Genomic DNA, 24,149 nt, shown 5'->3' with positions numbered 1-24,149 from the left:
ATTTGAAAATATATGAATGTCCTATTACTTAATTATATACTGCATAGTTACCATTGTAAAAATCAAACTAGTGTAAGTTTTACTGAATAAATACTATCTTATCTTATCTAAATATGTTATATATGGACGACGCCAAATAATCAACCGCTTCAGCTTATATTACGAATAAATATGTACTATTTGCGTTGTCGTTTTGCGGGAACGAAATAATGCATGACAAGTATTATTGGAAAAAGCCGGTACGATAACCCTGCATTTTTTTTTAAATGAAGAGTCCAGAATACCCTTCCTTCTTCCTTCTTCTATTGTAAGACTATGTACTTTTTTTGTGTGATCAACCGGAAATCTCGGGGTTTTCTGAACATGTGGTCAGATGCCTATTCAATGACATGGCCCCACAGCCCACAGCAGACCCACACATTTGATGCAATATGTAAGTTATCTTATAATAAATTCAGAAAAAATTACAAGTTAATTATATTATTGTTAATAAAATAAAAAAATATACATTTAGCATCTTTCTTTATTTTATTTCCATTTGAATAAGGAGTACCTACAAATTAAATATTTTTTCTGGGAACGGACGGAAGATATCTTCATCCATAAGCAGGTCTTCTAGCACGTAAGATAGAAGTCAAATGGCTGATCGAGACAATCAATAGCCCAGGGCAATTACAAGTCTTAGAACCGGTAATCATAGTCTCATCTAAAAAATGGCATAATGAAACTTCCGACATATTGCCCGTGGAGAAAACGCAAGTACGGTGCGCAGCGCGGTCCAACGCTCGACAGAACTGGTTCAGAGCTACTGACTACTGTACTACGGTTTTGTTTAAGACAGAGCGCAAGCGACGGTCGCGTGGTGCGAGTGACAAGGACAGATAGCATGGCTGCGCATACGCAAGTTCGGTAGTGAAAAGGCAGGAGGCCGGCGGACCGATTGCACTGATCCCCCAGTCAGTGTCTCGACCCGCGTGCAACTGGTGTGCGAGCCAGCCGCCCGGACCACCCGTTTTACTTAACTCATTTTAAATCGTTCCATTATGAAATACCCCGAATCCAAGAAACCAGTGTTCAATTAATATGAGAACGTGCTATTTAAATTAAATGTGAAACCGTATTTTAGTGTTGTGGTTAGACTCTAAACGTGAAATTGTAAGTTTTGAGAAACCGGAGGTGGCGCTAGAAAAATAACTGTTAGGTTTAAAACAGGTAAGTTGTGTCACAAAAGCTTGGTTTTAGGGACGGATCGAGACGCGTAGCTCCTGTCTTCGATGCGAGGAATGCAGTTTGACAGCATAATGGACATATGCGGGAACAAAAGCCTTGTGCATAGTCATCCCTGGTCTTTTTTTTCGCTCGCTTTCTTGTGTTTGAGGAATGTTGTACGACAGTGAGTAATATGGAACCGATACGACGTGTTTATGAGATGATAGGAGTAATGCTGCAAAATGAGCATAATCTGACGTGTCAGGATAAAGAAATCGCGCAGGTAGCGGCGCTGTCCCCATTTACCTGTGCGGCAAGCGAAGGAGAAGGGACGCAGCTCCCTTTACCGGGAATATTTGTTTGTATAGAATAGACAAAGCAACTCTAGGTTTAAGTAATGAATGTTTCACACCTTGGCCGAGAAAATCATAAAGTTGGAGATCATTGTTCTCGTTAAAAAAGGGAGGTTGTGTACAAAAGTAACTTCTCACGCCGACGATAATCGAAAAATCGCCCACATGCCTCGAAACAGGTAGACACTTGAATTTGTGGCAGCACGTGAATTGTCACGGTCCACGGGTCTTTATTGAAGATGTTCCGGCCAAGGACAGGCCAAACAACATAAACTGGCCAATGTTCAGTTACCTGCCCATTCACAGCCGATCAGCCGGATATAGGCCATTAAAAAATTGATGAAATCAGTATGCAACGATGAAATAGTAAATGCACAGTTACCTACATACGAAATATTCAAGACGTAAATTGTAGCAATAAAGTTTAGTTATCTCTAAAATTAGGTCCTATTGGTTGTTCTTAGATAAAGATCATTACAAGATTTACTATATTTGCTTCAAGGGTAGTTTTATGTCAAGGAAAATAACAAACATAAGAAAACCGAACTAAAAAAAATCCTTAGCATGGAAGTGGAGATACAAGTACCAGGTGCTTTTCTAATAAAAAGTAATCGTCAAATTTTGACAGTTCTATTAAAAGTTATACTCTAGCATGAACATTTAAGCTAAATATATAGAGTCTCAAAAACCTCCATTTTGAGCAGCAACACATTTAAATTTCAAATGACAACCAGTGGCGTAGGAATTCGTTTCCCACCGCGCGGTGTGCGAGATTCTCATCGCTCTGGACAAAGCATCTTTAACAGGTCACAGTCATTGGACTCATGTCACGGAGCTTCCACCACGCTACCTGCATAACCAATGATTCCGGCGCCTGGTGATAACCCCTCGTTAAACTTTAACAGCCCCATTTTACCCACGAATTCGCAGTTTAGTATTCAATCTGGTGACTTGCGTGGCATTTACTCGTCATTTCGTAGCTGGGTAAGTGCGGGTCTCATCGATAATGGTAAGTAAGCTGATAAGACCTTGCTCATTCCGGACGCAGCACATGCGATATCAATTAACCCGCATGTTCCACAATGAGTACTCTGTTTGCAACCTTAAACAACTTTGACCTTAGCTTGATAACAATTATCTTTTTCATGATATACTGTAAAATTTTGTTTGGTATCGTAATTTTATACGTATTTTTATAAGTCGTCAATATGAAGCCTTATGAACTTATGATGTGGTTTATGATTGACTGAGCACCCAATCTCCTTGTATGACACAAGCTTAATCGAGCTATCGCAACCACAGAGTATAACTTATCTATCGTTTCTATACAGCTCCATATACGTAAGCTTATGACGAAAAACAGGCGTATTCCGTACGTAATATTCAACAACGGATGCGTTAGAATTGATATCGGGTTAGCTCAGCTTATCTCGAACATGACTATGAAAGGCAAGTGTGAAGGCGCCCAATCACAAATACAAAGTTCCCAGCGTGTGATACTAAACGCACGTGATTTTTCTACGAGGTAAACAATGAAAGAGTAACCGGAACAAGCATACGCCGACAACATAGTTAATTGTAGTCGACGTCACTGACTGCGACCCCAACCGAGCGAAGCGTCATACTGCCACTGCCATTCAAAATTTGATGACAGTAAAAATGTTTTAAGCAGAGAGATTAAAATGCTCGATCGTGATCACAGTTACGCATGCATTTCAACAGAATTGTCACTCGTCCATTCACTCGGAACGCGCAAATCTCCAGGTTGCTCAATAATTTCAACCGACCTCGTCTTTCCTGTCATTAGTCACGCTTTTACCGCTCTCTTATTAAGCCTGTAGCTTAAATAGCCCGTTATTGTCCGAGGAGTATCGATATTGTGTTTTGTCGGCGAGTGACTCCGAGATTCTTTTCCCACGTACGGGTTGTCCATATTGTGTGAGACTGTGTAGACGTGTGATGCTCGGTCGGACGCTCTCATCTGCCGCAATTAGTGTCCATTCAGCGGCGAGTCGACGCGTGCCGGCGCTCTTATATAAGTACAGCAGCTGATTACTTTAACTGGTTATCATTTTGTTAAGTCAGCAATAAGTATGTGGGTTGCTTGCGCCGTGAAGGTGTTCTAAAGATATCAATTTATAGTAAAACATGAAATCGGTATTCGTGATAACAATGTTTACTTATTGGTTACGCTTATCGAAAATGCTGCGGCGAACTGCGAATGAGACACACTTAAGATATAATGAGCTTCGGTAACGAGGATATGAATAAATAAATATGTATGTTACGAGTGACAAAGCAGGTTCAGGGATGTATCCTACCGGCAGCGTATGCGCCTGTGCCTGTCATAAACGGTGGAATGCTCCCGCACCCCGCGCCCGCGCTGCGCCCGCCCTGTGGCCCTATTATCGGTCACCGCGTTAGCAAACAATGTTCATTTAGGACATGTCACTCCGTCGATGATACATTCAGAGATATTTTCTCGAAGAAGTTGAGAGTACGGCATAAAATAACTTATATATTTCTGGTCTTGGACTTAAGGTTGAGCTGAACTCACGCTACGCTGCGGGCTGTAAAGAATTTCCGAAAACTAATCGATTGGCAGATCGCGCCGTGCGAATCGGGCAACGTTTGTCGCCGCGCAAACTGGTTTTCGCGTAAAATTCGCGTTGCCACGCGGTGCATCAGCACAGGGTCAGGAGAGTAGGGAGGGATGAGGGGGAGGGTGCGGTTGGAAACGCAGGAGGCGCATGAGCAGCGGCCGGTCGACGACCCGCCGCATGCCCTGCGCCGGCGCAACATTCGCCTCTACCGCCGACTATTCTAACACGAACACGACCAAGACGTTGGCGAAATTCTTATACACAGTCTATGTTGCCTACAGTGCATGGAAAAGCAAAATGCCCTCAAAGAATAAAAATATAAACTCCTCAGACAGCCCTAAATCACATACAGAGGCAAAACAAAATTTTAATTAAGTCGCAAAAAATCTACTTAAAAGCGAGGTCACTAAATCTGATAAAGTTATTTGTTACTAATGATTATTTCCTACCACTTACTACCACGCTTACGCAAGACTTTTAATTATAATCTTATTATGTAACAAGGCAAGCGATGATATTCAATTTCAATTGTCCATTAGCCTATGCCCCCTAGTAAACGACCTAAATAGTATAAAGTGCTGGACATGCGATATAGCACAGGAACAGACTTGGCATGCCAAGGCTGGACCCATTAAACACAAATTGTCTCATAGACGTATTCATTTATGAGTTTATCTCAGTAGTAATACAAGAAGACGTAACGGGCGGATTCTAAATAAGTAATGATCGAAATGATGATGCTTAAGGTGTTCGGGCCGGGCCGAAAATATTAGTTTATAAAAAGCGATAGACCCCGAGCGCCTAATGCTAAGCGTGGGCGAGAGGTAGCCGCATCGTTAAATAATGCTGTGAGGTCATTGATTGGGAGACGGCTGTGGATGCTGCACCTATGTGAGCTACAACTACATTCAAACTGTAACTTACGATTTCTAATAAGCTGTTTTTATGCTCAAATACATGCAACAATAGAAGACTGAAAGTTAAATTTAAGATGCTAGTAATTAATGTTGAACGACGAACGACGCTACAGCTGTTTAACACATTGATCCCAATCATATCGGACGGAGTAAAATTTACCGTTTAAAGTTCTAATTTAGTATGGGTAGCGCATGGCACTTGTCACGACGAGGATGCTATAGCCGCGTGAATTTATTTATAGTCCCCTTTACTGTATTTGTTTATATGATTTGTTAGATTGTGTTGTAACAGATTTAAAAAAAGTAGTGTTACAATTCAGACGTACCTACTGTATTTTATTTTTGGTTGTATTATTAACGAATTCAATATTATCTATCAAAATTTTTTTTTCGCAATAATCAGATAAGATTATGGACTTCATAAGCTATGTGAAGTTTGAAAGTGGATTTAGGTACGTAGGTGGAAGCCGATTACCATTAATATTTAATTAAGTGATTCAATCAATTAGACTAAATTAAAAGAAAATTTTATTCCAAGATTAGTGTCCATGCATACATATTTGAGATTTACTTGAATCATATCCCTCCTATAGTTAGTCGTTATTTATTTCTTCATTTGTTTCAGCTAATCCAAGATGGCGGTGTTGGGTATGGTGTCCGCGGTGGCGGGCTTCGTCAAAGTCCGCTACCTGATCGACAAGGCCGTGATCGACAACATGGTGTTCAGGATGCACTATCGCATCACATCCGCCATGCTGTTCCTGTTTTGTATACTCGTTACGGCGAATAATTTAATTGGTGAGTTGCATTATTTTTAGGCTAATCTAGTTCATAGGTTTGGAAATGGGGGTGCGTCGCATGGGAAAAAGGCAGATACCCCTTCTAAAATACTCGGGATCCTTTGACCTAGTGTTGGGAAGTTTGGGGTCCCTGGTTCAAGGACCAATGAGTCTTAGTAATTTTGTGATGAGCACGAATTTTTTGAGCAGAAATGAATAAGTCATTAAGTATTTTAAGCAAACAACTAGAATTATACCTACTCGTGATTTAAAGCGACCCCTTAACCTCAATGAGGTATCGACAGACAATATAACAGTTACATTTTAACCAACACCGAATACCGCAAGTAAAACAAACATTAAAGGGAATAATGTGAAAGTAGAAACGTCAACACGCTTCAGCAGCATTACTTTCGCAACATGAACCAGACATACAGTGAAAGTTAATCAATATGCCTTTAACACAAATCGCAAATCTATTGACCTGATGAACTAGACATACAACAATGAATCCGCTCATGAAAGATAACAGTCCGTTGTAATGAGTCATTTTCAGGTCATTCAGTAGTGGCGCGGAAACGTAGTACGTAACAGTTACCCAAATTGATACGTCATCGACAAATTGCTTGTACAAACAAAACATGGTCGGTCATACGTATGTTGTCCAGTCACTGAAGCGAATCGGGTCAGTGAACTGCAGCTAGTTAAGGATTTGTCGTGCACCGTCTCAGGTAGCAAGTGCTATTGTTTTAAATTACCGAATCATTCTGTGACAGTGTAGCTAAGTGCGGAAACTTGAGATAATCATTCACTGTAGCGATTCCATTGTAAATGAATATCCCGTCAATTATGAAACTATTCCCTTCATGAATATTAACACGACGATGTCTTTTGTTTGTTAATCAGAATCATAACTACCTTGCGCATAATCAACTAACAACTTAGATATAAGACTTGTTTTTAAGTATACTTAGTTGCTTGTTTGCAACGTCGTCGTTCGTGTATAGATTTTTCTGTGAGACGAAATCTTAAATATGTAATTAAATTAAAATAGTAATAGTCAAAGAAAGAAGGCTCTGGAAATCAATCAAGCACTGCTTTCTTGCAAAACTAATAAAAAACACAATTCATCAGTATTAAATGTTGTACAGCTTGGCAAAAAAGAATAGAAATTAAAAAGTGGCAACACTGTAGTGTCGTCCCGTTTTCTTATATATATTGGTTTGAAAGAGACGACACTACGATGTTGCCATTTTTTTAATTTCTACTCTTTTTCGCCAGGCTGTACCTAACCTCCTAGATAATTTGCGCGCCACCCGTTGTTATTAGGGGATTACGAATACGAACCTACGTTAAATCGACACACATTATTAACTATACCAATACCTACATCCCAATTATTATAGATAAATTCGTGCCAATATATCAAAGCTAACGTTCTAAGTGGATGTTCTACCAGCTAGCTACTAGCTACTAATAATTAGAGGCTGATCTGTAGCGCCGCAGTGAAGTGGCAACAAAGGCGGGAACTCGAGTATACCGGTGTTTATGTTCGCGTTATCGCATGCCCCTCGTTCAGCCGATGTAAACAGATTCGGTAATAGCCACTTATGAAATACTATATTGTCGTATTATTGTTTGTAACATGTTGCGGCGTGTATACCTACAACTACATGTCAGTATTGTGGATTATTAGATTTATTAGTTATGAGTATGACAGTTTAGATCGTCTGAGCTAAATTCCGAAGTGTAAGAAAATATTATGCGTACGTGTATAACACATAATATGAATTAAATTTCATCGCAATGCAGAGTTTTAACTATTATAGTTCATTAAAAATATTTGAAGTCTAAGATAGCACGAAATAGAATCGAAAATCATGCTCATTGATATTTTAGCGGGGCAAGTTACTTCATTCAAAACCTACTATTAAATAATTACCTAATTTAGCAAATTGTATGAATTAGCCGTGCAATTTAGAATAATAACAGGCTCGCCATCGGCAATTTGTCTCTTAAGTGACTGTTAATTAACCTAGCTACTCGAATTGACTTCATCCACTCTAAGATTGAGTACTCGTAGTTTAGTAGGTAACTCTCTTAAGACTGACAACATGACATGTAAACTTTGGAGCAGTGCCCTGTTTATCAAAAGCTTGTAACTTTTAATACAAGTGGAAGTCCCTTTTTGACAGCATTTGTTAGAAAGGGACTTCCACTTGTATTACAAGTTACAAGCTTTTGATAAACAGGGCACAGGTAATTTAATAAGTGGGCAATCCTAGATCTACAGATTCATTTATAGATGCCCCCGAAAGTTTGTTTTCCACTGCGTTTGCACGTTTCAAGTCAAAAATATAAATAATCAGGCTGAATTATAGACAGTTCACATATTCCAATAACATTTGAGTTGTACTGTTGACTGTCGACTCATTATCAATCGCAGTTCTGGCCTGTCTCAACTTAAATATTTATTAGTTAATAAATAACTGAACTAAGATAAGAAACATGAAGTCGATTTGAGAACATACTGCTATACTGCTCTTTTTAAGTCAGCTATCTTATTAAAGCACTAACCTACTTGTGCAATATGAAACGCTAACTATCACATTTGTAGCGAGGTAGTGACAGTCGGCAATTTCTTTTAAATGTCATCATCATCATCATCATCTCAGCCTATATACGTTCCACTGCTGGGCACAGGCCTCCTCTCGAGCGCGAGAGGGCTTGGGCTATAGTCCCCACGCTAGCCCAATGCGGATTGGGGACTTCACATACACCTTTGAATTTCTTCGCAGATGTATGCAGGTTTCCTCACGATGTTTTCCTTCACCGAAAAGCGACTGGTAAATATCAAATGATATTTCGTACATACGTTCCGAAAAACTCATTGGTACGAGCCGGGGTTTGAACCCGCGACCTCCGGATTGCAAATCGCACGTTCTTAACGCTAGGCCACCAGCGCTTCGCGTAAGCTTCTTCTTTTAAATGTAATGCTGCATATTATATCTCCAAATACCACTTCGTATTGCAGTTAGCAACGCGATGTTTAGAATACTCTGCCCTTACAAGATAGCAACGTTTTAGTTCGTGATCTCTGCCCATAACACGATTAGGTATAAACATGCACATTTGTGCACCAGGTGTTAATAATCAAAACAATTGACATCATGTGCGACAGCCGTTGCTAGGTCGCCTAGATTTAACTGGATTAATAGTCAAGTAAGCGATACCGTCTGATATGTTTTGGCTTGGAAAGATAAAACAAGCGACATTTTTAATTTGAAAACTTATTAGGTAGGTATCTTATGGTACGAGTATCTAATGGTGATGAAATGTTTTATGTGTGTATGTATAGTACCGACTTTCACTTTTTCCTCTCCAATCTTTTTGAATACATAAATCCACTGTGGCTATAAATAACACATGTAGGTAGGTATATATGATCTCTAAAATTACATATACTTAACAATTAAAATTTAGTTATTATGAATGAGGTTTCTTTCAAAAACGGACAATGAAGATGTTGCAATTTCCAACACTTAAACAATTATTCTTCCATTGTTACCTCATGACCTGAATTAATCAAACGCAAGGTAGCAGTTTTTCATATATTATTCGAAGATTTGCAGAATTATAATATATAGATCCAAATAAATTCCAAGAAATGAGGACCAGGATTTCCTGTTGAGTATTGACTACCTTCCTCATATAAGGTATCTACGGTTTAGTCATAGGTTTTTATTGTGAATAATAATATTAAAAATTCATTTTCCAACATTACGAGTCTATGACGATGATGACATTGATGACGAAGCAAATATTATTCAATGTCTCGTCAGATTATTGTCCGTTGCATATTCGTATTATATAAAAATGTATGTTTCTAGTAATACCACATGCTTAATAACAGTAATATACGTACATATAATTAATTAGTCATCCATCTGTGTAGCTAGTTTGTTTATAAACGAGATTATCGACAGAAAAAAAATCCAAAAACATCTTTAATCTACTATACCTCTATACTTATAAGAGTTGTGAAGTCATTTGGACCGTTAAAGTAAGAAGTTTCGAAAAGTACTTAGGATGGTAGTAGGTATTCCACTTGTCCAATTTCTTTGTCCAATGTGCATTGCGGCTCACTATCTCAATAAGCAAACGTGAGACGCAAATCCACATTGGACAAAGAACTTGGACATTTGGAATACCAACCTCACACTAGGTACAATATTGATCACTGTTTGGATTTGTAATGTTGAAGTCATCAATAAATTTCATACGTTGCAAAGTTCTCCGTGACCCAGTAACAGCCGCCTGCAGCTGTGCAACCTGCGAGCGGTCACTACGGCGATTAAAGCCCTTATCTCGCGTTTTATGTACACAGACGATGCAATTACCATAACAAGAATAACCTGAATCGATAGGACGGTGCTGAAGGGTTGGTGTTATTGGAAACATATCGTCGGGTGACAAGCAAAAGTCACAAACTAACACCATTGAAATTATTGGACAATAAACCTTGTTACAAGTGTCATAAAGTGCATTGTTACTTTAAATTTTTGATAGTACTGAGACTTTTGCTTGTCACCCAACGATATTGTAAAGTAGGACATGTCTGGCTGGTATACCATGCCCGTTATACAGGCTGGGAGAGGCAGGTATACGATGTCTCAATATTAAATGAAAAATAAAAGCTACAGTTAAGGAAGGAAACATCATCTGTAGGTAGTAAGCAGAGTTATCTCTTAATTATCTAATAAGCATTAAACAACACAAGCTTTGCTTAGTTTGGGGCTAGGTTGATCTGTGTAAGATGTCCCCAACATTTATTTATTTATTAAAAAATAGATGTGGGACTAGCATAAGATGAAGGTGCGTCGTTTGTTTACTTCGATGACATAATTAACTTCGAAACATTAAATCAATGAATATTTCGAAACTGTCGAGCTATTTAGTCATTTCGTAATCATTAACAGAATTTTCGTAAATTCGCTATCGCATTACTTTCTAATTCCTTGCCGGCGTCTATATTTCCGTGCTCTTATAACCCGGCAACCTTCAAATCAAGAGTGAACAGGCACCTTCTGGGCGAGCTCGCTCCATCGTAGGCCACGTCTACGCCTCGGCTAGTCTGTGGCCATGAGTAAACCCATGCATAATAAAAAAAAAAAAAAAAACTTCGAAAATGATACACCATTTCCTAGAATTTAGGTATGACATATTTCCATGCTGTGTATAATCAATGCACGTGTAGTTTCAAATATAATTGAAATCTAAGCCACGACAAATACGTTCCGATTGTTAAAACATTACTAAGTATATGGCATTTTGATAATTTCCACTCTTGCTGTTGGTCGGTTTAGTAGAATACTAAGACGCCATTAAGACACCAATAGCCGTGTGGTAAATGTATTGTCAGCCCCATCTACTCCACTGTTTAAATAAGAGACCACAATAGTTTATACATAGGTACATACGCCCGGCTAGCACCGCTTTTATTCGATGCAATATCTTCTTACATACACGCCATAGACGCCATATCCATCTTGTAATAACTGTTTATGAACCTCACTATAGTATTATCTTTATCTCCTAATGATTGTAAAGCTTCGCTCAGCGTAACACCGAAGTCGAGCACGCGGGATAACAAATAGCGAGCCGTGATGATAAATGCTCTAACTAATGCCCTAAATGCTCGTTATTGCTCAATCAACGCGAGGCGAAGTCAGTCAAATTCACACCTAGGCTGTTATTAGTGAGTCATGTAATGTGTCGGGCTAAGGCATTGTTTTGAATGTTTGTTGGACTTTCCTTGTTTGCGAAGGATTAAATTCTTACTGAAGACACGGGTCTAATTTAGATTTTTTTACCGTTTGGCTTTTTGTAGTACAACATTCAGTACCTACTCGAAAACTGATTTCTAGCTCAACCTGAATATGGTTACGGCCGGGACCTTTGAGGTTTATGTTTTAGTGTTTTTGAAGCGTACAATAATAACAGGAGTTTAACTAGTCTATTACGACCAAGAAATCATTAAAGTTTTATTGAAACTCCGTTCGCTTACTGAGATTTTTATATCCAGAAAAGGCAGACAGGTTAGTTTAGCAACCGCAAGCAACGCCAACGACAACTTTCTGTAGACAGCATGATCTATCCATAAAAAACGTTTATAGCCACGATCGTTGCTGAGAACCAGAGATCAATGAACTTTAAGCAAACTAAGAAATTGCAGCTATATTAGGACAAGCAAGTTGTTTGATTGTTACAAGATACTATATTTTATTAATGTAGCTGTATTTATAGAAAACAAATGCACACTAACAACCTTAAAAACATGAACATAGACATAAAAATGGACGAACGACCTCGTAAATATTGGTCACTATCGTTTGCCGCCGGAGGGCAACGCGAAGAACCCACATGTTGCTCATATTTATCATAGCCGATGTGGCATTTAACTTTAAGTCGCGGCATGACACCATTCTCGGAACCTGACGCAGCATACGTATTTTCAATAAAACTGTATGCTAGCGTTACTAGTTTACCGCGTTAAAAATACAAACAGTAGGTATCCGTATTCCCTCAATTCAAATATTATTGGGATGAAGCGGTGACACACTTGTACATTCTTAAATAAAATTGTTTAGAAGAAAAAACATTTAAATTAGTTTTGTTAAGTACATATAACAATTGTGATTTCAAGTCCGTTGTAATAAAGGTAGTAGAGTCGGACCAAACCCACTTTGCATGACTGAATTTGCTATGACAACGTGTAACATTGTCATCATAAATGGTTGATATCTATATGAAAACGTGACGTGAATAAAAATAATTTTAATTTTATCGAACAGTCTCAAATCAAATTCTTGCTTCTGAAGCATTAAAATCGTGTCTTAAGCAGGTTCTAAGCACATTCGGTTTGCCGCCGACTGGACATAAACATATTTATAAATTTACTTGCATTCTATAAATACCATGGTAACCCCAGCGGGCAAGGTGATCGAGTCACGGGCGCAATTGTGACGGCAGGGCAGCTGCAGTCATTACAGTATTACCACCATCCGCCGGTGCAATGTCGAGGTCGGGGGATATCATTATTGCACTATCGGAAATGCAAGCGAACGACAAAGTATTTAATAAAACTAGTTCCCCGGAGAGATAAATCGGCTATGTTAAATGAAGTGTTTAAACGATTTGCTACAAAGAAGATGGCAAGGAAAACGTATCTAATGACGTCAATAAATGCAAAGATCACCAGGCCGTCTTCTGTGCAAGTTTTTGCTCGTTTGGATGCGACAAATGATAATAACTTATGGACATGTTTCTTTAGTATTTTTTTTATTTATTTAATTTAAGCATGCTAAGCCCGTTTTTACAAGAAACTAGTCTGTTAATATTAGTGTTATTACAGTATGAAATTCGCCAAACTTTGAACTAATATCTTAAATTCCGTATATGTATTATATTACGTACAATATTTTTACCCAGCCACCCGGAAAGATTGGCCGATTTAATACGCGTGTTATTTATGTACCGCCAAAGCAGTTTTAAGTAAATTGTAAGAAGCTGAATGAAATTAAAGGCGTTTACTCGCACAATAATCGTACAATGTCGAGGTCATCGGACATAATGATTGCAATCTTAAGTATACTTCACGATTGCATTTATTTGCGTCTATTCACAGACTTCTATTAATATTCTATGATGATGCCATAGTTTTTGTCATTCTAGTTCACATACTTTGTTAACTGCTTGTGGCATAAAAGGAACTACTTTTAGAAACGTCTTTGTTCTACTGAGAGCTCGGTTTATATTCTTCCTGTCCATATAAGTAAACCTTAAGTTAAGTTCTACCGATCCTACATCTATGTACCAACCCATAAAAGGTTGACAGTGCTTTCAGTTGTTCTCTGCTATTGTCAAGTCACGAAGTACAGGTGTATACTTCCTCTTTGGTGGGACTGAACATAAACTTTGTCTGTCGGCTGACCCGTTTGTCTAGTCGCGACCCTGAGTATTCGTTGGGACTAGAGTTGACCTCTATGAAGTGGCATAACTAGTACTAAGATGGATGTCGTAAGATGCGACCCACATTATGTAATTGTAATTATTACTAACTGAAGTCGTTATAACGTCTGATAAATTGTTTGTCCCGTAAGTAGGTACCTATATTGATTTAGGTAGTATTTTCGAGTTAAGTTTAATATGTACTTGTAGGTATTACAGTAAAAATATAATTGTAATTTTCGTTGTAACGCTTGGAGAAACGATCCTAACAGTTCCACTGAAACTGAAATTAGCATTTATTAAGTTTTTATTTAAAAACAAAAAAGTAGACAAAGTAGTTCTAGGGATAGTTTACTGCGCACAGTGCTACCGGCATATTCTTAAGGTCCCGTATCCAAAGGATAAAAACGGGACCCTAGTACTAAAACTACACTGTCCGTCTGTCTGTCACCAGGCTGTATCTCATGAACCATGATAGCTAGAAAGTTGAAATTTTCACAGATGATGTATATCTTTTGCCACTATAACAACAAATACTAAAAAGTACGCAACCCTCGGTGGGCGAGTCCGTCTCGCACTTGTCCGGTTTTTTCGTTAGTAATAAGTATCGACTTGCGGTTATACGTGCTATTCTCTTGACACAGGTTGTTTGTAGGTTCACAATGTTCACATATTCATTAACGATTCGTAAATTTTACTGCAAACACAAGGTTTACCAATTGTCATTTAAGTTAAGTATTGCTATTAGCAAATACAAAACTACAAAGCCTGTTAAATAACATTAGAAATATTTATGATGTATTATTTTAATTTCAGGCGACCCAATATCCTGTATCACCGAAGGCTCGATACCACAGCACGTGTTAAACAACTTCTGCTGGATCACATACACGTTCACGCTGCCGTACAGTCCGGCGGTCCAGCACGCGCACCCCGGCGTCAATAATCTTGGCAACGAAAACAATCACGGAGCGGATGACAAACGCATACATGCCTACTATCAATGGGTGCCGTTTATGCTTTTCTTCCAGGTAAGAATAAACTAACAATATATTTGACAATACGGACCGGACTGGGACCGGGTTTTGACGACCGGTCTGGCCTAGTGGGTAGTGACCCTGCCTGCGAAGCCGATGGTCCCGGGTTCGAATCCCGGTAAGGGCATTTTTTGTGTGATGTACACAGATATTTGTTCCTGAGTCATGGTTGTTTTCTATGTATATAAGTATATATTTATCTATATAAGTATGTTTATATCGTCGCCTAGCTAGTACCCATAGTACAAGCTTTGCTTACCCAGCAAACATTTTAAGTATTTTTTCCTAGACTCGAAGAAGATTTTACCAATTTAAGTAAAAATTACGTCCTAAGTCACCAATTATTTTACGTATTGTACACTTTTACTTCCAAGTCAAAATATAGGGACAATAAAACGTAAATTTCACTTCATAAATACACCATGAAGTCAGGGACTTAGGGGTTGAAAATAAGGCGAAATATTAGGTAAAATTAACCTTAAACCCTGACCAATAGGTCAAATCTACTAATAGGGTATTTTAGGTGTATTTGCGACGTAATTATTACTTACACGGGGACTATGAAGTCACGGACTTAATGGTTGAAAATAAGTCGAACTACTAGGTAAAATTAACTTCGTACCCTGACCAATAGGTCAAATTTACTAATAAGGCCTTTTAGGTGTATATGCGACGTAATTATTTCTTATACGGAGACCATGAAGTCAGGGACTTAATGGTTGAAAATCAGTCGAAATAATAGGTAAAATTAACTTCGAACCCTGACCAATAGGTCAAATGTACTAATAAGGCATTTTAGGTGTATATGTGACGTAATTATTTCTTATACGGGGACCATGAAGTCAGGGACTTAGTGATTGAAAATAAGTCGAAATATTAGGTAAAATTAACTGCAAATTCTGACCAATAGGTCAAATGTACTAAGACATTTTAGGTGTATTTGCGACGTAATTATTTCTTATACGGAGACCTTTAGGTCGTCGATTTTATGTCGATTTAGCTACTAATTTTAGGTAAATATTACTTAAAATAGATACCAAATTGCGACCGTATAGTTAAAATCACTTGTAAAGTACTATCAATACCATAAGGTTGTGCCGCCATTTTCTTTCATTATAACGAGATGCTAAATATGAAATTGCATAATTTAAGTTGTTATATCGTGAATGGTGCCATCGCACGGTACTTCATTCTGCTAATATTCAAAATAAAACAATATTTTTGATCGAGTCAATACACTCACACACACAAATATTCTGTTACAACACTCAATTACAAGCAAATATATGCATTTTCATTTTATAAAATGTTGAAAACTTAAATATTTCATAAGCCCATCGATAGTTTTGTATGTAAACCTAACATACTGCACGAAAAAAAATTCTGTGCACTAGATTTCATCGTTCTTCATCTGCGTAATCGGCCTAAATTATTTTACATGACTTAGTGGCCGCCATTATCATTGCACGACTTAAAGTTGTTTTCTGGTTAGACATTTTGTTTCTGAGTGAAAAGAATATATAAGCGTAATGTTTGTGTCTCTTTTTCTCTTCATCGCGTCTCATCTAAATATTGCCTCCCAGAGTAATTATATGGATAAAAATATGTCACCATCACGTCTAAAGGTGGTAAAGATTACCAAATTAGTACATTTCAACTACGCGGCACGTCGTGGCGACGTCGAATCCACGTCGGAAACATGACCTAGTGTTGACCTAATGGTTGTAATCACTAATTTACCGTCAATAAATACGTCGCCGGCACGTGCGTTTTTTCCCCATTTATGTCGACTCGACGTGCCCACGACGTCGATTCGACGTGCCCACGACGTCGATTCGACGTGCCTCATTTTGGTCCCTTAAATTGTGCGACCTAAAATAGGTGCCTTTTTCGGAATATTGACCAAAAATGTTTGCTGGGTAGTTTGGGGCCAGGTCGGATCTGTGTAAGATGTCCCCAATATTTATTTATTTATTAATAGTAGTTAGCCTCAATCCATTTGTCCTATAGATCATCCTTAGTGAGGCAGTGTCCAACATTATCACGTTTCACTAGACTTATTGACCGGGATATGAACCGTGATTACCTTTTGTATTGTTTTCGAGCTCCCGATATTTCGACGCAGTAACAATGCATCTTGTTCACGGGTAACAAGATGCCATGCAAAGGTAATCACGGTTCATATCCCGGTCAATATAAGTCTAGTGAAACTAACCGTGAATCATTCAAAGCTGTTACTACCACATTTATTTACGGTAATTATGTGTAACGCTCAAGATCGCGACAAATGGAGAATTATTGTGCGAGCCCTATGTACCTATTGACAGATAACAGGATCATATTGTGTAATGCGACTATATCATCCTAATTTCAAGTACGCACAGGCCACAAAATTACTGTTATCTTACATACTTTGTAGACTTGGACAAACGGCCAAGTGAATTTGTGGCGGAACATACTTACGTTTTAATTTTAACCTTTGATCGCAAACGACCAATAAAGCAAAGTACTGATGTGTTTTTAGAAGGTTTACGTAAGGTCACTAGCTCCATTATCTTAAGTACCTATGGCAGTTTCATAACTATACAAGTATATTGAGTATAATTAGGTGGACCACTGTCTACGCACCATAAGATGCCCATTTTTTGTAAGATGCTCGAACTTCAAAGACATACATACATGTCGCATTTATAAATACATGCACAACGATGACGACATCTTACGAGTATATTGAATAAACATGAAAAACCGCGCAGTCAAAAGTTCAATAACGAACTAATCGGGGTCCCTTTGTTTGACATAGCGTTTTAAGTCATAATGTATTGTTTGTCATATTATCATTAGTCCTAAAACTGAAACCGTTAACTTCTCAGGATTTTGTAGATAGGTTAGGTTTGTTTTATGGCAATCCTGAAAAGTTACGCGTCTCTGTACGAAAATGCGGACAAACAAAACATTATGACTTAAAACTTTTTGGGAAACAATAGAGACCCCGAACTAATCACATAGAGGCCCTTCCCATGTATACATTATATTGACTAAGCGTCTAATCTACGTAAAAAGATAAAACTTAGTGCATGACTGCATGTGTCAATAGTCAAGAAAACTGCGTTAAATCGTGCAAATATGTGCATAGCAAATGTTTAGTCACTATCTACTATCGTATGACTCATTCGCGTTGTAATTTTTCAGGGTCTCCTGTTCTACATCCCCCACTGGATCTGGAAAAACTGGGAGGAGGGCAAAGTGCGTATGATCTCTGATGGCATCCGTGGCACGGTGGCTAACATCTCCGATGACAGGAACAAACGACAGGTAAATGCTAAACCCCCTATTCATAAAACGTTACGGGCCTGGTTTAGTTAAATTATGTCTTATCCCTTTCTTACAAATACATAAGTCAAAATGACAGATTAAGACAAACGATTCATAGCTAATAGGCTAGTAATGAATAACGCCATTAAAGTCCGAATTACAGCATAAAGTACACTTAAAAACAAGTAAAAGTCAAGTGACCTATGTTTTGCTATTGAGTGAGTTTGAAGACGAAATACAGCGGTCGGCAACCTGCGGCCCGCGGGCCGCATGCGGCTCGTGAACCAGTCACTTGCGGCCCGAGTGCCGCCTTGGCTATTTGGTATGTAATAGTGACAAACGACAATGTCTCATAAAGTCATAAATATTAACAAAGTTCGGCCCGCGTCACCTCCGTTAACTACTATGTGGCCCTTGGCTGCTAAAAGGTTGCCGACCGATGCTTTAGACCGTATCACATATAAGTAAGGTTTACTAATTACCTCTAAGTAAATAATGACTCTTTAGGTACTTAATGGACATAAAAATAAATGTAAACTGCATCAAGTCACTAAAATTGATAATGAACCCTTTGTATTATCTCTCGTTCTGACATTCTAACAGTTATCTTCATTACGACTACTAAAAATAGATACAACACAAACGAACCCAATTTGATTATGAATTAGATTTGGCTTTGTTTTTTTAATCCATATCATCATCTGTTTAGTAAAACACTAATTTGTTATTGTTTTAGTGATTGTGTTTGGCCTTGCCCTGTTTTTAAAACACTATTGTTATCACGACTATGCAAATATGAAATAATGTTAAACAAATAATTATCTACTTTCAGAATCGACTCGTCGAATACCTTATAGACACGTTGAACATGCACAACACCTATTCCTTTGGGTATTTCTTCTGTGAAGCCTTGAACTTTATCAATGTTGTAAGTATGGACCATTCACTCAACTAGTACTTAGTATATTAGTACCGTTACAAAAGTTGCTGGACGTTGAATATATTTACGGTTTAGACTCACATGTTTTAGTCACTCGCGCGACATATTTCGGAGAGCCTTCTCCTTTCTTAAGCACTAACAGTGCGAGCAGCGTTCACGACGGCCGTGTATCGCTTACAAGCGTATTCAATGTTAGTATGTCTCACAACAGTTTAAATTCGATTATTTGCTGCCGTTGCTGGACAGTTTACTACTTTGTAAATGTCATAAAAAATTAGCAATAAGCTTCGCCTTTCCTTTCCGAATATTCGCGTTGTAACTCTTTCCTTATTATAGAAAAACAAAAGCAAAATCACATTTGCACAAATAAAACTATAAAGTGATTATCTGTTAGTCTGTACCTACTATTCAACATTGACAAAAAACAAAATATACTGACATATATGCACTTGTTAATTTCAGGTTGGTAACATCTTCTTCCTAGATAAATTCCTCAACGGCGCCTTCTTGACATACGGTACTGATGTAGTGAGGTTTTCGAACATGAACCAAGAGCAGAGGACAGATCCTATGGTAATATATTTTTTTTTAATCTATTTTACCCATATAGCAATGATATCTATCCCTTAGCAATGATACACGCATGTTATGTTATCGATTCAACTTCTAACCTCTAAATAAGTAGTAATCAATATCGATTTGTCGAATTTCAATGCAATAAGGCCAAGCGCGCACTACGATTTTAGAATCGCGCTTGTAATACATATTTTTTGTCGTATATGCGCGCAATGACATTCCATTTTTGCGATAAAATTGTCGCACGACAAAATATCGTAGTGCGCGCTTGGCCACGCAGCTGCATAATGGGATACTTATTTGAGAAAGAATCATTACTTCATTAGTTGTCATGTTGTCAACATGAGTTGACTACTTGTATTGTAATTCCAAATCGTAAATCATTTTTAAAAGTGGATTCTGATCGTTCATATATAAGCAAAACACTACTCGACAACAATTTGCGTATTCATACATCTCTATCTAATGCACTATGTTAACATTATTGCTGTTAATTCCAGATCGAAGTCTTCCCCAGACTGACGAAATGTACATTCCACAAATATGGTGCGTCTGGTTCAATTCAGAAACACGACTCGCTATGCGTCCTCGCCTTGAACATTCTGAACGAGAAGATATTTATCTTCCTCTGGTTTTGGTGAGTAAGACTCTTTTTAAAGGCAACTCTAGATTTAGCTTTCGACGTAGACGACAATTGAGCGACAGACACGATATATATGCAATGATATTCCATTATAAATTCATTGTTAACGTTATAGCTATGACCTCTTTGTTGACTATACTAAATCAAGTGTATGATTATATGACAGGGAAAATCATCAATCAACCGAACCGTGTAAGCCTGTTAGGACACCTTTAGGTATCATCCTAGAATTTCATTTTATAAAGGACTGACGTGATAAATATTTAGGCAAACAATACAGGCTGAAGTCAGGCGATTCGACTGCTCGCTTGCCTACTAGGTACATCTTTAAAAAAAAGATTCCATAGAGGCATTAGGTATCAAGCAGACAATGTGCTCGAAAACACTGAGATGATAGAACGAGAATATGCTATTTAAATCCTGACATATCACTGTACTATTTGACGTGTTTCAGGTTCATCATCCTGTCGATAGTGTCGGGGCTGGCGCTCGTGTACTCTGCGGCTGTGATTCTCCTGCCCAGCACCCGTGAACAAATCCTGAAGCGTCGCTTCCGCTTTGGAACGCCGAAGGGAGTCGAGGCTCTTGTCAGAAAGACGCAGGTATGTAGATCAAGTGTTTGATTTATTTGTTAAGATTATTTTACATAAGCTCACGGGTTTGCTATTTAATCTGTAATCCATTCATCAATTACAACGTTAGTTGCATCATAAGATTTATGTAGCAAATAATCAACAATGGCAGCATAATATTCTCGCTATTGCACTCTACATGCAACACTGCATAACTTTTTACAAGCAGTTTTTGGATTATTCATCGTTCTTGATCACGTATATGTTTACCACAAAATCAAGCTTATTTTCAACTTCTTTTTGCAACAGGTTGGTGACTTCCTGCTTCTGCACTTGCTCGGGCAAAACATGTCGATGCGGGTGTTCGGCGAGGTCCTAGACGAGCTGTCTCGGCGGCTCCACCTCGGGTCCAACCCGCCCTCCGCGCCCTCCACCATCGAAATGGCTCCCATATACCCCAATATAGACAAGTTCTCCAAGGAAACAGAGACGTAAGCGACGGTATGTTTAAAGTAGTACACAATTTTGTCCAGTAGTCATTTGATATTCGGCATAGTGCCTCTATTAGGGCTGATTTAGACGGCGCGCGAACTCGCATGCGATTTTAGTTACATTGCGGACTGGTGGTTACGTCCAATTCAACCGACCGATCGAAACCCGCAATGTAATGAAACTCGCATGCGAGTTCTCGCATCGTCTAAATGAGCCCTTAGACTATCAAATTATGGGCAGGGAAAGATATTTATTATCTTAATTCTTGGTAAAGAGGCATTCGAAGGAAATGTGTATTACTTTATATTGTAACTGGGTTTATTGATTTAAATCCTTAGATATTCCAGGTAAAGAAAATAGACGGTTCATGACATTCCTTTTTATTAGAGTAGAGAAGAAGACGAAAACGTTGACGCGCACGGTAAGAACTAAGCCTCGGTTTGCCTTTTTTCTAAGCTTAAGCTTTAACTTTGGGTCTCAATCAAATAAATTAGTGTAAAATATTTTTTCAAAATTGTACGTTGATATTTTTGTGAATAAAATAGTTAATAAATTGAATTTTATAGTGTGAACGGATAGATGTAAGGAGTGATCTAATTGTTACGATATTTTAATTTGTGTGAGACTGTCGCGTAAAAGTCGATGATGTGAACTAACACAGTGAAATTATCGAATTTTAGTAGTTAGAAATTCAATTGTCGTTACATAACAAAGCTGTTTGTTAACTTTGTGTCTAAGAAAAAATTCAATAGAGATGACTTTTATAACATAAACGGAAACTCGCAGGGATGACCCCTTACGGGGTGGCTTAGACGGAACATGTGAGAGATATTATTCTAGTTCAAATATAATAACTCCTTTTTAGTTTTAAATAAGCATATGAAGACTTGTTCTAAGATGCAATTAGTGGTTTAACTAAATAAATGCTTTTATCTCAATACTTTTACACTTTAAGCTAACGAATAATTCCATATTTTAACTTTTTACACCTAATATTTGACGATAAATGTGTTTTCGGTCGGCAGAACGTCCCACTTTGACGCTTGCCATAAGGACGCCTTGACAGTGTAATCTTATAGAGATGCAAACTAAATCTCGTCCTTATGGTAAGCGATAAATTGAGGCCTTTGACTGGACTTCGACACAAAATAATATTATAGACTTAAATTTACACAAAAAGACGAATACACATATCACCAGCATTGAAATGATAGAATTTTACTTTTTACTAGTAATAGGTACAAATTAATTACTTAAGTGGTAGGATTTCGGTGCAAATAATAAGGTACTAAATGCGTAGAGAATATTTTTGTACTCAAGTAAGTTACTCGAAATATTGTGCCATTGTAACAAACCCTTGTTATGCTTTTCGGATGAAATTGGACACCAGATTTGCATTTCCTGACTTCCTACGATACTTTGTACAATGTTTTAAAATGTCTCGAATGTTTTATGCAAATGATATACTTAGTTGTAGTTTATATTATTTTCAGTCATTTTAGCCATATTCTTAAGAGTAAGTTATCAATCATTATGATAGAAACTTCCTACATCTCCCTGTATAATAAATAAGTAGTAAGACGTTACTATTTCAGTTTTAGCAGTATGCCTGTGACATTAACTATATTATATTACTTTACTACATAAACAAGATTTTGTTTTTATCCTTTTATGGTAAATACCTGTAGCCGATCATTGCGTACAATTATGTAAGATAGACTGCTACTGTGAAACTGTGTACCTACACATTTTCACGTAGTTTCTATGTAATTTGGTTATATTTTCTTTCAAATAAACGAATTAAAAGTTTCCATCTTATTTATTTCGTGTTAATACACCACCACCGATTATTATTATTAACAATGAACAAAGTGTTGTCTTCAAAAACAAATGTGTTTTTAGCAAGCTTATGGTAGCAAGGTAAGGCTTATGGTATGGTAATAAGGCCTATGTCCAGCAGTGGACGTCCTCTGGCTGATATGATGATGATGATGGTAGCAAGTGGTAAATAATAAATTAGTTTCCATCGTTCTGTCATCTAAGTAAATAAGTTAAGTCAGAAAATAAGGGTAAGGGACCACTTTACTGATTACAGTAGAATCTAATGTCCAGCGTGAAAGGTTCTAATAATTTGACCAATACTCAATATGCTATAAAGTGAGGGCCGATTCTTCAGCAGTCGGTAGCCCTAATTATATTTAGGTATCTCAGCTACGTTCACTAGCTATGTTTGAAAATACTGAGCACAAAGTGTGTCGCTTAACTTCAAACTCGGATAAATCTACCCTACCTTTACTTAATACCAAAATCGCAAAATCTAACAGTTGGATTTACCCGAGTCTGAAAATAAGCGACTCGAGTATATATCTATACTATTTACTTACACATTTCCGTAGTACAGCGGTAAGTCCAAGAAGACACAACGCTTTTGCTGCACTTTTATAAAAGTCTCAATCGGAGCAGTGCCCGTCGGCCGCCGAGCAGAGGGCCGACTGCGTACCACGTTCGACGTGTTGCCTTCCTGTCACACTTACGTATGAATTAAGAAGTGCGACATAGAGAGGCAACACGTCGAATGTGGTTCGCGGTAGGCCCTCAGTTCCCTCAGAACCTATGCTACCGAGTGCCGTTCACTCATTGGAGTGGCGGGAACTCATTGAGGGATTCAGTGGAATCAAGTAATAATTCGGGCTAGGACCCATT

At 38.0% G+C, this 24,149-nt stretch overlaps 2 protein-coding genes across 2 annotated transcripts in view; one reads left to right on the top strand and one right to left on the bottom strand.

Moving 5' to 3' along the window:
* The window catches only part of LOC134665918 (dedicator of cytokinesis protein 4), a 109,625-nt gene that overhangs the window by 76,831 nt on the left and 8,645 nt on the right, over positions 1 to 24,149 (bottom strand). The window lies entirely within an intron of this gene.
* On the top strand, positions 936 to 23,255 carry LOC134665900 (innexin inx3). The gene is made up of 9 exons (XM_063522947.1): positions 936 to 1,212; positions 5,708 to 5,880; positions 14,688 to 14,902; positions 18,101 to 18,223; positions 19,056 to 19,151; positions 19,626 to 19,736; positions 20,240 to 20,376; positions 20,837 to 20,984; positions 21,264 to 23,255. Exons 2-9 carry the CDS (start codon positions 5,718 to 5,720, stop codon positions 21,447 to 21,449), a joined length of 1,179 nt encoding a protein of 392 aa, XP_063379017.1. The 5' UTR covers positions 936 to 1,212; positions 5,708 to 5,717; the 3' UTR covers positions 21,450 to 23,255.

This window comes from Cydia fagiglandana, chromosome 7 (assembly GCF_963556715.1).
Source record: "Cydia fagiglandana chromosome 7, ilCydFagi1.1, whole genome shotgun sequence".
In the NCBI taxonomy this organism is placed as follows: Eukaryota; Metazoa; Arthropoda; class Insecta; order Lepidoptera; family Tortricidae; genus Cydia; species Cydia fagiglandana.
This window is presented reverse-complemented; position numbering and strand designations above follow the sequence as displayed.

Coding starts and splice junctions, on each gene's coding strand:
- LOC134665900 (XM_063522947.1), top strand. CDS start 5,718: ATGGCGGTGTTGGGTATGGTGTCCGCGGTGGCGGGCTTCGTCAAAGTC. Junction 19,152..19,625: donor CCTTGAACTTTATCAATGTT/GTAAGTATGGAC, acceptor TGTTAATTTCAG/GTTGGTAACATCTTCTTCCT. Junction 19,737..20,239: donor AGCAGAGGACAGATCCTATG/GTAATATATTTT, acceptor TGTTAATTCCAG/ATCGAAGTCTTCCCCAGACT.